A 16,134-nucleotide genomic window follows, 5' to 3' on the forward strand; every position below is an offset into this window, starting at 1 on the left:
GAAATGACCAATATGTTGTCATCTCAAAAAGTAAATAAAAACAAACATTCAAACCCATATTTACTAAATATCACTCTAAGAATAATCATATAAACCAAAATTTGTAGTTGTGCGGTGTGAGCAGAGCCAATCATAGTATGATCCTCTGCAATTCCATATCCGTCCTGTACAATTCTGAATACCCAATGCCAAGACAAAATTCATTGTCTGGATCCATGCAAAATCATTTTGTGGGACATTTCTTTTGTACCTTTTCGTTTCAAAAAAGCACATGTTGTCATTTTGCAAGATTTTTTATTTTCTGAATTCATGGGATTGGATTCTTAGAAATAGGAGTATTTTGCCTCTCCTTTATGTAGCTAAGTATCACTTCTATCCTATCCTCGTCCAGGTCATATTTAGGGTGATGAATATTCTGATTATTAGATTAATACGTGGGATTCGATTGAAAATTTATTTGAACTGTCATGTTTGCTACGATTTTGATTCAATGTTTATTGAATATGGTTGATTTTGATTTAGATTATAATTAAAAATACGTATAATAATAAATTTAATTCTTTAAATTTTATATATTTTATCAATTTGATTATTATTTTTTAGTTATAAATTTGGCCATTAATTTTTTAAAAAGAGCCAAATACAACCATCAACCTTTCGTAAAGAGTTGAATTGTTATTCTTTCAATGAAGATATTGATTAAAATGTTAATTTTTAATCATGTTAGCCCGCATAAATTTTAATTTTTAATTATGAATTTATTTTATATTTTATAAATTTTAAATTATTTATTGATGTGACATATAAAACAAATAGTGTCATGCCATCATAAAGTACATTTGCACTGTCATGTTATTTACCACACCAATACTGTTAAAAAATGAATATTTTAGTCAACATTTTCGTTTAAAAAAAAAGCGATTTGACTCTCTGCTGAGTATTGGGGCTACAATTGCTTCTTCTATAAAGATAGATTAGACTTTAGCCCATAGGTTATTGGATCAATTATTAAATAAACCATTGACTCAACAAAACTCTATAAAGTAGGATTGTTTCTGAAGTGCATTAATGAATGTCGTGTGTTTATCTCTCCTTATTACACTATTTTAATTTATATTCACTATCTTGTTCAAACTTGTGTTTGGGCAGCAGTTTGAACAAGAAGCAAATTGATTTTTTTTTAATATATTTATAGAGAAAATATTTGATACATTTGTTAGTGTAGTTTTAGACTCCACAAGTAATGTTATGGGTAGACAAGTGTCCTATAATGGTATAGTAAAATACTAAAAAATAAATATTTAAAAATAAAACACATGGTATTTTTGAAGGCTGCTTGTAAAATAAATAAAAAGTATACTAAACCAAATATTAACTCATATTTATAATATGATTTTATTAAAAAAATTGGAATGCATAATTAAAAACTATAAAAGTAAATAGAAAAAAAATGATAGATTACCGGTTGTTGCAATATGATGTTTGTGTTGTTTACCTTATTATAATATATATATATATATATATATATTATTTATATTAATTTAAAGGGTGAAAATTATAAGATATCCTCACTTTTCAAAATCGAAAATGTAGTTTTAAAAGATTAATATTTTAAAATTTTAGAATTAAATAATTATTTTAAATAATACATAAATGATTAAAATGTGTTTTAAAAATTAATATATTAATCACATTATTACATTCTTAAAATATGTATTTTCATATTTTTTTTAAACGGAAATTTATTAATTCATTCCATGAATAAGTCCATACAATTCGGAAAAAAATAACAGACACCCGTCATAGACGGTGAATGATAAGCTTCACCAAGACATGATAAGTGATAAAAATAGCATGTCTTAGCATATTCTTAATGTGTTTTTGGGTGGTTGTTCAATGTTAAATTGTGAATTTTATACTCCTAATCCTTTAAATTCATATTCCTATACTTAAGAGAGCATTTGGGAGTAAAATGTAACACCCCCTAACCCCAAACCGTCGCCGGCACGGGTTACGAGGCATTACCGGATATATCAAACAGTTTACAAATAAACATATCATAAATAACCAACATATTAAAAATATATATAATTCATAAATTCATATAAACATTACTAATTGACTTCATTCGATTTTTTTTTAAATTTCGGCAACATTTCTGCTTATTTTTACATTAAACCTCCTGCAAATAAAACCATAATTTTTCCAAATATAACCAATTCAACCAATTCATTTCACATTCACATTTTCTATTCTAAATACATTCTAATCAAACTCAATTAATTCAATATCAATTTAAATTTATCAATGTACTAATTAAATTGGAATGGATAAATTTCTTTCATTAAAATTCTTAGATTTATAATACTAACATTTTTAACTATTTATATTCAAAACATAATAACGTTTATACACATCCTATGTACATGCCACATTACTAAAAGAAAATATACATCACCAAAATTTGCTGAAGTCGGGTCTAGTTTTGGATGCTGATTCAGTACTTGACTTCTACAACCTGCGCACGGAAACAACCGTACGCTGAGTATTTCATACTCAGTGGTATTACTATAAATTAAACTATTTAATAATAAAATTTCAAATATTGACCATAATCTTATAAATCACTTTAAATTAAATATACATATTCATAAATCATTCCATATATCTTAAATTTATATATATATATATATATTTACATACTAATTAAATTTATAATTTAACTCATACATTCTTTCTCGTATTTTTCTATAGTGTCAAATCAACCAATTTCATTTTTAAATTTTCATTTCAATTATTTACCCTATTAACAAGGCTCGGACTCTGACAGATACGAGGATTCCACTCAAACACACCAGAATATCCAACCTAAACACACCCGGAATTATTTAAATCCTCCATAACACACCAATAATGCATTAAATGCCTCTTCGGATAAACCGAAGCATATAATAATATAATCATCTTCTCGGCCGAACTACAAATCTCATCACCACATCACAAATCCAATGGCATGCCATTTGTATCCAATCTAGTCCAATAAGTTAATAGGGTATTATTTTACTTTTCCAATTTCGAATTCATTTCCACAACAATCTCAAATACTCAAACAATTCAAAACATCTATTATTTCAATTCACATATATTTCAATATAGCATTTAGTAAATAGTTTAAGTTATAGTAATACCAACCCGGAATACACGTTTACTCCTCAACGATCTTTTCTTTTCCTTTGGATGCCGATGCCTCGTTTTCCTTGTTAGCTACGAAAATAATAATTATTTTCACTATTAATTACAGCATTAAAAATAATAATATTATTATTAATTAAATTTTATTCAATTCCTACTTATTCCCAATTTAATTCTAACTAAGCTTACTTTATTTTTCTAACTTAATTCATACTTCTTTTCTACTTAATGTCTTATCATATTTAACTCCACTTTTCAATATTCATAATTAAACCCTAATTTAAGACTTTTATAACTTAATCCCAACTATGTAAAATTTATAACTTAGTTTACAAATCAATCTTTTATCTATTCTAACTAGAAATTCTATCAACTAAACCCCTAATTTAACAACTTGTTCAAAATGAATCATGTTCAAAAACCTATGAACTTCCATAACCTCCACTTGATTTCAACAAAACTTTGTTTTAAAGCTTCTAAATCATCAAAATTAAGAGAAAATGGCTAAATTTAACTTACCAATTAAGCTTAAAGCTTTAAAATCAAATTTTCCCCTTTTCTTTTCTTTCCCCTTTTTCTTCCCCAGTTTTCGTCTCTTTCTCTGTTTCTATTATGTTCTTCTTTTGTTTCTTTTTCTTTTTGTTTTACTTCCTTACTATATTTCTTTTATTTTAACTAATAACATTAATAATATATTATTATAAAAAAATCTTTTACTTATTAATTAAGCACATATTTATTTTTATTACAAGTGCACATATGTAATTATTACTATTACACATGCCTTCAATTTCTACCATACATTTGTCATCTATTTACTTTATTTAATATATATAATGATATAATATATTATATTATATTATATAATAAAATAATATACATAACATAAAAATCTCATAATTTTGTCACTTATACGCCTATTTTTTAATGGCTTAATTGCCATTTTAATCCTTTTATTTTCTATTAATCTATAATTCAACTTTTACCCTAATTCAATTTAATCATTTTCCTAATTTCTCTTAATTAAACTAAATTCACCCAATTAATACCTAATTAAGAACTCAACTAAACTCATAATTATTTCAAGTAAATTTTTTTTTATGACTCAGTTTACTAAGACGGAGGCCCAATAATGTATTTTTCCGATGCTTGTAAATTTTAGGTCATTACATAAAAGAAGCAAAAAACGAGGGGAAATCAAAAAATCGAAGCAAGCTTCAAGAGCCACATGGGCTGGACACATGGCCATTGTGCCAAATCGTGTGGAAATCACAAATTGCACTCCAAACACGCGGAAAAACTCAATCTTTAAGTTTTTCAGGCATTCTAAGATCTATATATGACAAAGATAAATAGAGGGGTGAAAGCCGTCATTGAGTACTCAAGAAAACAACTCAAAAACACCAAAAAAGCTTACTGTGAAGCAGATTTTTATCAAGATTGAATATCTCCTTTTGATTTCTCTGAAGTTTATTATGAGTTTCTTTATTTCTTGTGGTTATATTGTATTTGGGATGATTTTATTTGCTATCATGAACTAATTTTCCAATGATGGATTATGTTATTTGATTCCTATTTTTTACGTAATAAAGACTTAGATCTTGTTCTTAATTATGTGCGCTTAATTCTTGATTTGATATCTCTAGACTATTGATCCATGTTTGATGTGCTTAAATCAGAGGAGGAAGAGACCCTATTTAAGAGTAGATCTAACGTAATTTACTGGAGTTGCATACAATCCTAGAAATAGGACGACGTAAATCTACCAGATTAAATTCAAATCTAATAGGGTAGTCCATAGATCGAGTTAATGCGATAATAGGGGTTTTAATTATAAAGAAATTTCAATTGATTAACCTAGAGTCAGTTGCTCTTAGTCTTGAAGAGAGATATTAGCATAATTTAGGGATTTCTACAGATCAAGATACTAAGTGAAGAAATTGCGTAATTTAGATTGATAATGACAGATGAAGTGTCTAAGTAGATTATTTCCTGGGTATTGTCTCGCTTCTTGGTTGTTAATAGTTTATTTTCCTAATTTGTTATTTTTCGTGTTCTTTAGTTAATTAATTTAGTTAGTTTTAGTTTTAATCAATCACTCCAATTTGTCTGTTAAATAATAGAAAGACAGTAATTACTAGTACTTTTAGTCCTCGTGGGAACGATATCTTTGCTCACCGTAGCTATACTATTAATTGATAGGTGCACTTACTTTAGTCTATTTTTTAGTTGGTTTACGACTGCATCAACACAACAAGAGTTTTATCCTTAGCATACATAGAATATTATGACACGTTGACAATTGACTCCGTTGCAACTCAAACACAATATATTGGAGTGATTGCAAGCACTTAATACGATAAGAAAATCAGCCCCGGACGATCCAAAGCGACATGCAAAAATTGGCAAAAGATTCGAATATCCACCAAACTAGAGAGAACGACAACAAAACCATCCCTAAAATCAATTGTAAAAGCAAGACTACTTGCATAAGCAAAACTAAAAAAACGCGCTATAAGAGTAACCAAAAACTTCTAAAAGTGAAGACTTATTAAATAATAAAACACAACAAAAAAATAAAACGTAAGACAACATAGGTCCAAACCAACTCGTAAAATCATTTATTATTCTAAAATACTCTCAAAACATAAATAGAAGTAGAAACTTTCATAATTTTATATATTCATTCCATAGTTTCTTTAATAATTTTGGATACTCAACTATACTTATTTATAAATTATAGTGTTCAACATCATTATATCTACATTACCACAATTTTTTTTTAAAAAATAATTTATAAAATTCTAATAATATTATTACAATTTTTTATTACCAAATATTTATTTTCATAATAATTTTAAATATTAATTACAAAATTCTACTATAAACAGTGGTGGAGCCAAGGGCTGATAGGGCCCGGCCTCCCTAAAATGAAAATTTTTTCATTTAGGTCTTTTATAATTTATAAAATTTTAAATTAGTAATGGTAAAATTGCACTTTAACCTCCCAAAAATAATAAAAATTTGATTTAATCCCTTAAAAATTATAAAGATATAAACTATTGAAATGGAGAAATTATATTTTTACGATAGCAAAAATATATAATTTAATTCCGACTCCTACAAAAATTTTCTGTTCTGTACAATACAAAGGAAATTCTTCCGACACTCGGTTTGAAAGAAAACCCTAATAAACTAGAAAATTCCAAAAAGAACAATAGAAGTTCATTCCGAAAATAATATTAGGGTTTACATCCAGCGGTTTTCTGAAGAATTTGTTTCAAGTCGTGGAAGGCCTGCTACTTTGGTTTTATTGAGTTTTTAGTACTTTTAAATTTTGTTTCGATTTATTTAAGCTTGTGTTTGCCATCACTAAGCAAGATTAAATTAACCTCGGATCATAATTCAAAGCTATTATGCTAATAGTTGACATCCTTAATTATTTCAGTTGAAATATTGATATCGAATTTGTTCTTAAAAATATTCGTTCAATTTATATATATATATATATATATATATATATATATATATATATTGAGATAGTTTTGAAGTCTCAAAAGGTTTGAAAAAAAATTAGATTAAGTTTGGATAAAAATATTAAGGTCCTTTGAAATATAGGTTAAGCTTAGGTTCTAATATTCAAGACTGGAGTCTGAGCAAAACTTTATTTGACTCGAAAAAATTGAATTTCAAGTTAATCGAATTGAATTATTCGAGTTATTTAGTTTTTTCAAGTCAACTCGAATATGTAGTTCAATTTTTCGAGTTTGAGTTAAGTTGAATTTTATAATTCGAATAATACAAATGATGATTCATCGTAAATACTCCTCCGGTCCATATCAATTTGAAAATGAGTAAATTGATTTTTTCAACAAAAATACAAAATAATTTTAAAAATTCTAAATATTTATAAAATTCTAAATTTTCATTTTTTAAATTCTAAAATAAAAATTCTAAAATATATGTAACAATGCTTAAATTTTTTTTAAAAAATTCCAAAATAATATTTTGAGGACCTAAACAAATAAATTATCAATTCAAGCTTATCATACTAAAGTATCTTATTTTCTTTTTCAAATACATATCGTTTCATATTTATGTGATCTACCATAGAATTAATTATAACGTAACAAGATTTTATTTTAACATTTTAATTTAACTCGAACAATTTCACTTAATGCAACTCAACTCGAATTTCGTTTCACTCAACTCAATTCGAAAAAATTTCAAATTAGTTAGAATGATAAAATAGGACTTGTTAACTCGAGTAACTCGAATTTTTTTCACTCGATTCGATCGAACGCTCGCCAACTTGTTTTCAATATTGCAATATATTATTATTTTACTTTTTATAAATTATATCACATAATAAAATCTTTAATAATATATAATACTATAATGTAAACCTTAAAAAATTATGTTATTTATGTTTAAAAATATAATAAAAGAAATGTTAAAATATGTTATCAGTCCATGTACTCTTTGTAAATTTAAAATTGTCTCTCTATTTTTAGATTTCAAAATTCAGTCCAATCATTAACACTGTTAAAATTATTTTGTTAATTCAGATTTATTACTTCATTTTTATTTACATTGCTAACAAGTTAATATTTTAAAATTTTAAAATGCTACCCCAACAAATTTAACAAAAAAAGTGTTAACAAATTAGATCTGAAATTTGAAATCGAACAATAGAAGAACTAAATTCCAAGAAATGAAAATGTAATGACTAATTTCAAAATTTGTGAAAAGTACAAAGACTTATGGTATATATTAAACTAAAAATACATACATAAATTATTGAATGTTAAATTAAAAATAACGTAATTCTTTAAGAAAATATAAAAAAGTTGAATTAGATATTTACAAGTAGAATCAAACAAAATATAGAGCTCATAGATAAGAAAGCATAGTAAGTATCATACTTTCACTTTTTTCTTAAAATAAATTATACTCGAGTCATTAAACTCTTAGTAAATTTATGTTTTGATTATTAAATTTTAAAAGTTATAAAATGGTCATTGAACTATTCAGTAAAATTTTTATTTAAGTCACTAAATTGTTAGAAAGTATTTAATTAAGTCAATAGGTTATTAAGTTTTATTTTAAAAAAGTTTGACTAGTGAACTTCAAGAAACGATTCGAAGAACGATATGGTTAATCAGTATCCATTGACAAGTAGAAGAGCATACATTAAATCAACTAAGTTGACTTGATAGTTAGCGTCAGAGACTGGAGAAAAAAGTTGTTTGGATTTTGGTTCGTAAATTTGTCAATGTTATTTCATGAAAAAAAATGAACTGTAGAAGAAAAGAGTAATGAGAGCTTTTGATTGGTGCAGACGGTGCAAACAAAGATAGTCGTACAACAATAATTTTAATAGTTTAGTGACTTAAATAACAACTTTAAAGTTGACTTTTTCAGCTTAATTTTTTTGGGGGCTATCAAATGAAAATCCATTAGGGTTTAGGCTTTTCCCTGTATATAAATTTCAACTCTCCACTTCATATCTCTTTCCGTACTTCGGCATCTTCCCCTTTCCCTCCAACTTTAATCTACCACAACTGTAACGACGCCATGGTTCACGTCAGTTTCTACCGTAACTGTAAGTTAACCCATTCTGTATTCTAGTGTTTTGTTTTGCCTAATTTGTTTTTGCATCTAAGTTTGTATTGTATTTTACTAAGATGGTTTTTGTTCTTCTGATTTTAGCTATTTTTTGGGTTCTCACAAATGGGTAATTGGGCATCTCTATGTGTCTCCTATAATACCTTTTATGATGTTTTTTTAATTTAATTTAGTTTAGGATCTTAGAAATTACATTTAATTTCGAATTTTTATGTATTTTTAGTTTTTATTTGCCATTGTGATCTATTTGTTACCTGTTGATTTACTCAAATTTGAACATTATTTGGTAAACAAAGACTAGATTATTGTTGTTTAATTGCTTCAGGCTCATTGATGTTAGTGGAATCTCAGTTTTGTTAGTGAAATTTATGTGTGGTTGTAGATGGGAAGACCTTTAAGAAGCCAAGGCGTCCATATGAGAAAGAACGATTAGATGCAGAGTTGAGGCTTGTAGGAGAGTATGGGCTCCGATGTAAGAGGGAGTTGTGGAGGGTTCAGTATGCTTTGAGCCGTATCCGTAATGCTGCTAGGGACCTTCTCACCCTTGATGAGAAGAACCCTCGTCGTATTTTTGAAGGTGAAGCTCTTCTTCGTAGGATGAACAGGTATGGACTTTTGGATGAGAGCCAGAACAAGCTTGATTATGTCTTGGCTTTGACTGTCGAGAACTTCCTTGAACGCCGCTTGCAAACACTTGTGTTCAAGACTGGTATGGCCAAGTCTATTCACCATGCCCGTGTCTTGATTAGGCAAAGGCATATCAGGTAAAAGGTTCACTTCTTTTCTATATGTTAAGCCTACTTGAGTATACATATTGATGTTCCGAATGTTTGTATCCCAATGTATGCTCTTTCATTGATAGGGTCGGGAGGCAGGTTGTCAACATCCCATCCTTCATGGTAAGGGTTGACTCGCAAAAACATATCGATTTCTCTCTCACTAGTCCGTTTGGAGGTGGCCGACCTGGAAGAGTGAAGAGAAAGAACCAAAGAGCAGCTGCCAAAAAGGCTGCTGGCAGAGATGGCGATGAAGAGGAAGATGAGTAAAACCTTAGAGGGCTACTACCACCCTTAGTTACCCTTAAATAGTTTTGGAGCTTGCCATTTCCTTCTCCCCATTATTAGATATGGTACGTATCTTGCTTCTAGACCTTTATCTTTAGCGTATCTTGGTATATGTTTTTCATTTAATACTATGTTCTTTTTTCTTGGATTGGAAGTTAATGAAAGGTTATTTTGTTCATTTAAACTAGTTAGACAGTTCATATGTTGCATGAACTGGGATGTAATATTGGATACTGAGTATGTGTCCAATATGGGGTACGTTTAAATTTTTGAGTATTTTCATGTACTCCAAAAAGTTTTTGGAGGATCGTACTTTGGTTTGATGTGGTCAGTGTATCAATTAAGGATTGATGGCATCATATGTTCCTAACAAACTTTGTGAGATTTTGTTGTCATAATAATGTCTAATCATTAATGATTTTGTTTTTTTTCTCAACATAATGATTTTTGTTGTGCTGGACCTTAAGGATTTATGCTTGAACTCAAGCTGTCCCATAGCAAGGCAATCGATCTTGGCTACTCTTTTCCCAATTCCAATCCCTTGCTAGATATTTGCCAGTTGGAGCTTGAGCTATCGGTTGAGCATCTTTTATTTTTTTTACACAGGCAAAAGCAACAGATCAAAGAAATACTAGTGCCAATCTGCAGCTGACGAATAATTGAACTTGAAAATTAAATCACTTTTTTGAGTTTGGCAACTATTATCATTTTGTCCAAGTTAAGCATTAGATTTGGCAATTATTTCTATATTGGGATCTAAATTTTTCTTGTCCAGTTATGCTTAGAACGTGGCAATTATTCTCATATTGAGGCTTTAACTTTTTTTATCCAAGTTGGTATTTGAATTTTCTTGAAAACCTTAAAATTCAGGTCCTAATGTGAGAATAATTGTCAAGTTTTACCACCAATATAGAAATAATTGTCTAGTTCAGAAACTAGTTTAGACAAAAAAAAGTTCAAGTTCTAATGTGGAACAATTGCTTAGTTTAGGTCCTTATGTTGGACAATTGCTAAGTTAGGTTAGGGTCTAACTAGGATAAAAACAGTTTAGGCTCCAATGTAAAAATAATTGTTCAGATTTCAAATAATGATTTATTACATTAAAGAAAACTTGATAGAGCTTTTTGAGTATCTAGTTCTGAGTTAGCTTGAATTTGGTTCCATTTTACACTTTCATCTGCATCAAATCTCTTTCATTATCAATTAAGTAATTAGAGTAGTGGCAAAAGACTTGCATTGATTCAAGCCTGTTGATCTTTAATCTTGAAGTTAAACCTTAAACATCTTTGACTCAACCCTTGGTTAAAAAAAGAATATTATTTTCATCAAGTATATATTAGCATGGGTTTTTTATCTATCTTTCGCGTTGGGGTAATTATTTTGGACTAAATGGTTAAATTTTAAAGGTTTCAATATGCTTCCAAGTTTTTGTTTTCTAAGTATATTTGGATTTTGTTTTGTATTTTTAAGAATTTAATCTCTCTATCTTTTGAATTTAAAATTCAGATTCAATTACTAACGCCTTATTAAATTTGTTGGTGTGATATCTTATAATTTTTAAAAAGTTCTCATTCAATTGGAAAAAATGGTATTGTAATGGATTTAAATTTAACCAAAAAATAAACAATGTTAATAATTCTTTAAATTTAGGTCTACATTTTAATCAGAATAAAATACTTAAACTAAGTAATAACATTATAAATATTGAAAAATTCAAGTATAAAGATTGAAATTGAAATTTAATTATTTTATATAATTAAAAAGTAAAGGGATTAAAATTAAAATTAACTAATATACTAAGCAAGGAAGGAAGGCCTTTTGTACAACTTCGTGATTTTGATGGGATTAATATTTCAGTATCCACATATATTGTACGTGTTAAGCTTGTCATAAATCAAAATATTTTAACTATTCGAAAATTCTAAATATATATTAATATAGACAATAATTTAAGTCGTTATAAAAAGATATCAGATTAATTAAAAATTTTATTTGTATGATAAGTATAAACATATTGAGTTGTTAAAATACTAATCATATAAAAATAATAATTGAACGATTACAATCGATGCAAGTGGATTCTTCGTCATATATCTATATTATTACTTAAATTTTGATTGACTTGTTGTCACAAGTTAACCGGATATCGACTTTGTTGAGAAATTACAACATTACCCTTACTATTTGAAATAAATTATATTCTTGTAATAATACTTTTATTTTTTATATTTTAAATAAAATCAATATAAAATTTACATATGTTGAACTTTGAACTCATGCAACTATTATTTATAAAACTAATATATATACCTTATTTATTATTCTATTTGTTTCTTGAATAACGTAATATCACTTCACTCGTAACAGAAAGAAAAGTTATACCACTGTCACGATACATCAATTAAAAATAATATGTATAGTTAATTTTTCCTAAACTTGACATTTTTTTTAATTTCGTAGTTAAATTTGAATTTTTTCCTAACTTGGCATCTAAACTTGACATTTTTTCTTAAGTTGATACTTAGTCCTTTTTGGTCTAATTTGGTACCCAAACTTGACACATTTTCTTAAGTTGATATTTAATATTTTTTTAGACCAATGTGGTACCTGAACTTAACTCTTTTTCCTAATTTGGTTCGACTTGATACTTAAACTTGCCAAACGTTTTACAAATTACTCCAATATGCTAACAATATACTTAAAAAAATTTCGTACCAAATTTTAAAAAAAAATGTTAAATTCAAGTATTAAATTGTACTCAAAAAATTTTAGATACCATATAAAAAAAGTCAAATTCAAAAAAATTATCAAAGTTAGATACCAAATATTATATTAAGCTTTTATTATTCAATTTGGTAATTGGACCACGTAATATCACTCCATTAGTAACAAACGGAAATGTTGTGCCACTTTCACAATACATCAATTAAGAATCACCCTAATCTCTCCTAATTCCTTAATTCAATGCCACGTGTACTCCACCCAATAATTCCATACTCAATTGCTCAAATCATGCATGCTAAGTAAGATTTGACATTTGACTGATCTCCCATCATTTCGTTCCACCTCAAATCTCACACCCAGTAATATATCCTATTATTAATCACATCATATAATAATTTAATTTAATTTAATTTAAAAATTAAATATAAATATAATATTTACTTTTATCGAATGCTTACTTTATTTATTTGTTATAATATATGATAGCATAAATACACATATTATATATAATAAAATCGAAATTTGAAATAATTTTAGTGATAATTAGTTTGGAATTAGTTTTAAAGACATTTGTCACCTATTACATACCGACACATCAACATGATTTGATTCCGTAATCAAATGATTAGTGAAACATTATACAAATTAAATAAAATCATAAAAATAATTAAGTGCATTTCAATTAATACATGCAATTGGCCCGTGCATCACACAGTATGCAAACTAGTTTAATTTATATTCTATAATAGTGAAAAAGTAAATGACATAATTATTTATTTGGCCTTTAACTATGTAAAAAAGTTATTTTAGCCTTTACACTTACGTTGTGTTAGAGTTTGTGTGACCTGAATCTTATCATTTGTTTAAGAAATAAATACAGTGGCAAAATAAGGTGATCAATATAGAACTACACTTATTTTATTTGACATTAATTAGAATAGGGTTTTTTAAACTTTAAATAGATATAGTCGAAACTCCTCTTGTATCATTCAGTTTTCAACATTAGTGATTTTCTCTTCCTCTGCCTGTGGCTTTTCCCGAAAGGGTTTTCACGTAAAATCTATGTGATTTATTTTTCCTTTCTTATTGCTTTGTGATCCTTCTATTGCCATTATCAACGTTTATTATAACACATTGTTTGTTAAATCATCCCAAAATGGATGGAAAAGTTAATTTATATTAACTTTGTTGTTGTAGCATACACGTGGATGTTATATGGCAATTAGGTTTTTTTTTTGGAATTTAATCTTTTTTAATTTTTAAATATTTTTGTATGTTTTTTAATTTTAAAAAATAATTAATTGCTGACATAGTATACATGTGACAGCCCACGTGGATTGTCAATTCTTTTCATTTATTTTGGAGTGATTTGATAAACAATACAAGTTTAAAGGTTAAAAGTGGTAGAAATTAAATAGAAAGCTAAAACATTTCTTTTTTTTTATAAAATTAAAGGGCCAAATAAGTTATTATGCCAAAATAAATGTTACACTGTTAATCACTTATTACACGGCTTTATCCTCACAGAGATCTACTTGGCTAATCAAACGGCAACGCATTTGTACTAGTCTCTCTCACCGCATGTCTTTTCAGTCAACGACGTGATAGTCGCCTTTTCTCTCCTTTGTACTGCCACGTGCAATCCCGGCACAAATTGTTAAAGCCTAACCCCCCCCCCTACTATCTTCATCTTTCTTTTCCTTCCTATATATTCCCCCGCCATTACTAGAAAACTTCAACTTAACAAAGAAAAAAAAACACAAAAGAATCAGAGTTAAGGGGAGGAGGATACCGTCTTCATGGAGGCGAAGAAGGAGGTTCCGGTTCCAGTTATGGAGTTGGAGAGTGAAGAGTCATCGACGGAGGAGGCGGAGGTGGAGTCGCCGAGATCGGTGGTGGTGGAGATGAAGAAGAAAGTGGAGAGAGTTCATAGTCAGGTTTTGAGGATAAGAGAAGAGGAATCACATCTTGGCGAAGATCTCGTCGGCCGTGACAAAGAGAATGAGAATGACGTCGTCGTCGTCGTTCGTGGAGGTTTCCATGAAAAACGACGACGTGGTGTCAACGTGGTTCTTGCCTGCTCGCCTCTCAGCGGCAAGAACAATGTTAAAACGCCTTGCGGTAAAGCTACTTAAATCTATTACCTCCATCAACCAATCAAGGTTCGGTTTCTTTTTCGAATTATATTTCAACTTTTTCTTTCTTCTTGACCTGTTTGGATGTTGAGAAAACTAATTTTTATTTATTAATTAATTAATTTTAAATTATGGCAGGGAGAAGGATTAGCTAAGGGTATCAAGGGGGAAGAGTCGCGGTTTTAACCTTAGATTGAGAAGTCTTTTAATCTTTAGATCATGATGTACAAAACAGTTTCAATTGTACAATATGGAACCGTATCAACAGCTGAGCTCACGAAAATAGTTAGCAAGTAATTTCTTTTCTTTTTTCTTTTGTAAATAGCTTCAAAACTTCTCGTTCTTATCATAATAAAATAACCTAATCATGGAATTCAAAATTTTAAATAAGCTTTATAAGGTTTAATCATCCAAAATCATTGATGAACTCTTTTTCTTTCTCTTACTGTTACTTAAAAAAGTAATTGCTTATTTTCTTTTCTATCTTCTTTTGGATTTATTTTTCTGTATTTCTCAACGTTCCTAAATTGATATTTTTTACAATTTTTAGGCTTAAAAATTCATTAAATTTTATTCACAACTTTCATCTATTTGAATATTTATTGATAAAACAGTAAATTAAGCCTATATGTTAACGAAACTATAATGTAAGAATCTTTTTAAATGATTGAAATTAAATTTTAATTTTATGATAATAAAAATATAATTTTAAATAGTTTATATCTTTATTACTTTAAAATAATTTAATCAAAATTTTATCGTTTTTAGAGAGCTAAAGTATAATTTTATATTTGTTAATTTAAAATTTTAAAAAATTTAAAGAGTCTAAATAAAAAATTTTCCATTAGGGAGGCCAAGCCCCTACCAGCCCCCTGGCTACGCCCTTGATCATTAACTGGTTTGATTGCTAACAATCGTTGATGTGGGTGACAAAAATAATAAGAAACTGTCACATGACATGTGATGTTGACATATATTTTAAAAATAAAAATATTAAACTTGTATGGAGCGATGATTAAAGTTCTTGTTAGACATCTGTTTAGCATGAATCTAATATTAAAAATTTTATCTAAATTTGGACATATATTTATTGAAGTTTATCTTTGTTGTAAACTAATTTTATATAATATATTTAACATAAATTTTCATTTTAAAAATTTAAATTTATTTTCATGATTTATTTGATGAGAAATATCCTATTTTATAATTTTCTCACATGACATATCGATTTTTGTGTTTCTAAAATTGGGTTAAATTATAAATTTTGGCCTCCAAATCTTTAGTGTGTTTTTGAACTATAATTTTCATGTTTTTGGTTGGTAGAGCATATAATTTTCTTGAATTATTTCAAAAGAAAATGTATGTTTTTTTCGTTTATGCATTATATCATC

At 27.7% G+C, this 16,134-nt stretch overlaps 2 protein-coding genes across 3 annotated transcripts; both read left to right on the plus strand.

Moving 5' to 3' along the window:
- The first annotated feature begins 8,632 nt into the window (after positions 1-8,632).
- LOC105766202 (40S ribosomal protein S9-2) lies at positions 8,633-11,015 on the plus strand. 2 transcript variants are annotated; one of them, XR_008197473.1, is made up of 4 exons: positions 8,633-8,797; positions 9,203-9,584; positions 9,683-9,949; positions 10,491-11,015. XR_008197473.1 is itself a non-coding variant. In XM_012585578.2 (3 exons), the coding sequence occupies exons 1-3, from the start codon at positions 8,770-8,772 to the stop codon at positions 9,864-9,866; spliced, it is 594 nt and encodes a 197-aa protein (XP_012441032.1). In that variant the 5' UTR covers positions 8,633-8,769; the 3' UTR covers positions 9,867-10,258. The 2 variants fall into 2 exon arrangements, 1 of the variants encoding a protein (XP_012441032.1); XM_012585578.2 differs by lacking the exon at positions 10,491-11,015 and having other exon boundaries at positions 9,683-10,258.
- A 3,300-nt stretch (positions 11,016-14,315) lies between these two features.
- Positions 14,316-15,040, plus strand: LOC105771606 (uncharacterized). Its single transcript, XM_012593040.2, has 2 exons — positions 14,316-14,770; positions 14,882-15,040. The coding sequence occupies exon 1, from the start codon at positions 14,408-14,410 to the stop codon at positions 14,741-14,743; it is 336 nt and encodes a 111-aa protein (XP_012448494.1). The 5' UTR covers positions 14,316-14,407; the 3' UTR covers positions 14,744-14,770; positions 14,882-15,040.
- Positions 15,041-16,134: the final 1,094 nt, after the last annotated feature.

This window comes from Gossypium raimondii, chromosome 7 (assembly GCF_025698545.1).
Source record: "Gossypium raimondii isolate GPD5lz chromosome 7, ASM2569854v1, whole genome shotgun sequence".
Taxonomy (NCBI): Eukaryota; Viridiplantae; Streptophyta; class Magnoliopsida; order Malvales; family Malvaceae; genus Gossypium; species Gossypium raimondii.

Excerpts from the sequence above, each read along its gene's own strand:
- LOC105771606 (XM_012593040.2), top strand. The coding sequence starts at position 14,408 with ATGGAGGCGAAGAAGGAGGTTCCGGTTCCAGTTATGGAGTTGGAGAGT.
- LOC105766202 (XM_012585578.2), top strand. The coding sequence starts at position 8,770 with ATGGTTCACGTCAGTTTCTACCGTAACT. Across the intron at positions 8,798-9,202 it reads CGTCAGTTTCTACCGTAACT|ATGGGAAGACCTTTAAGAAG; the intron begins GTAAGTTAACCC and ends GTGTGGTTGTAG. Across the intron at positions 9,585-9,682 it reads ATTAGGCAAAGGCATATCAG|GGTCGGGAGGCAGGTTGTCA; the intron begins GTAAAAGGTTCA and ends TTTCATTGATAG.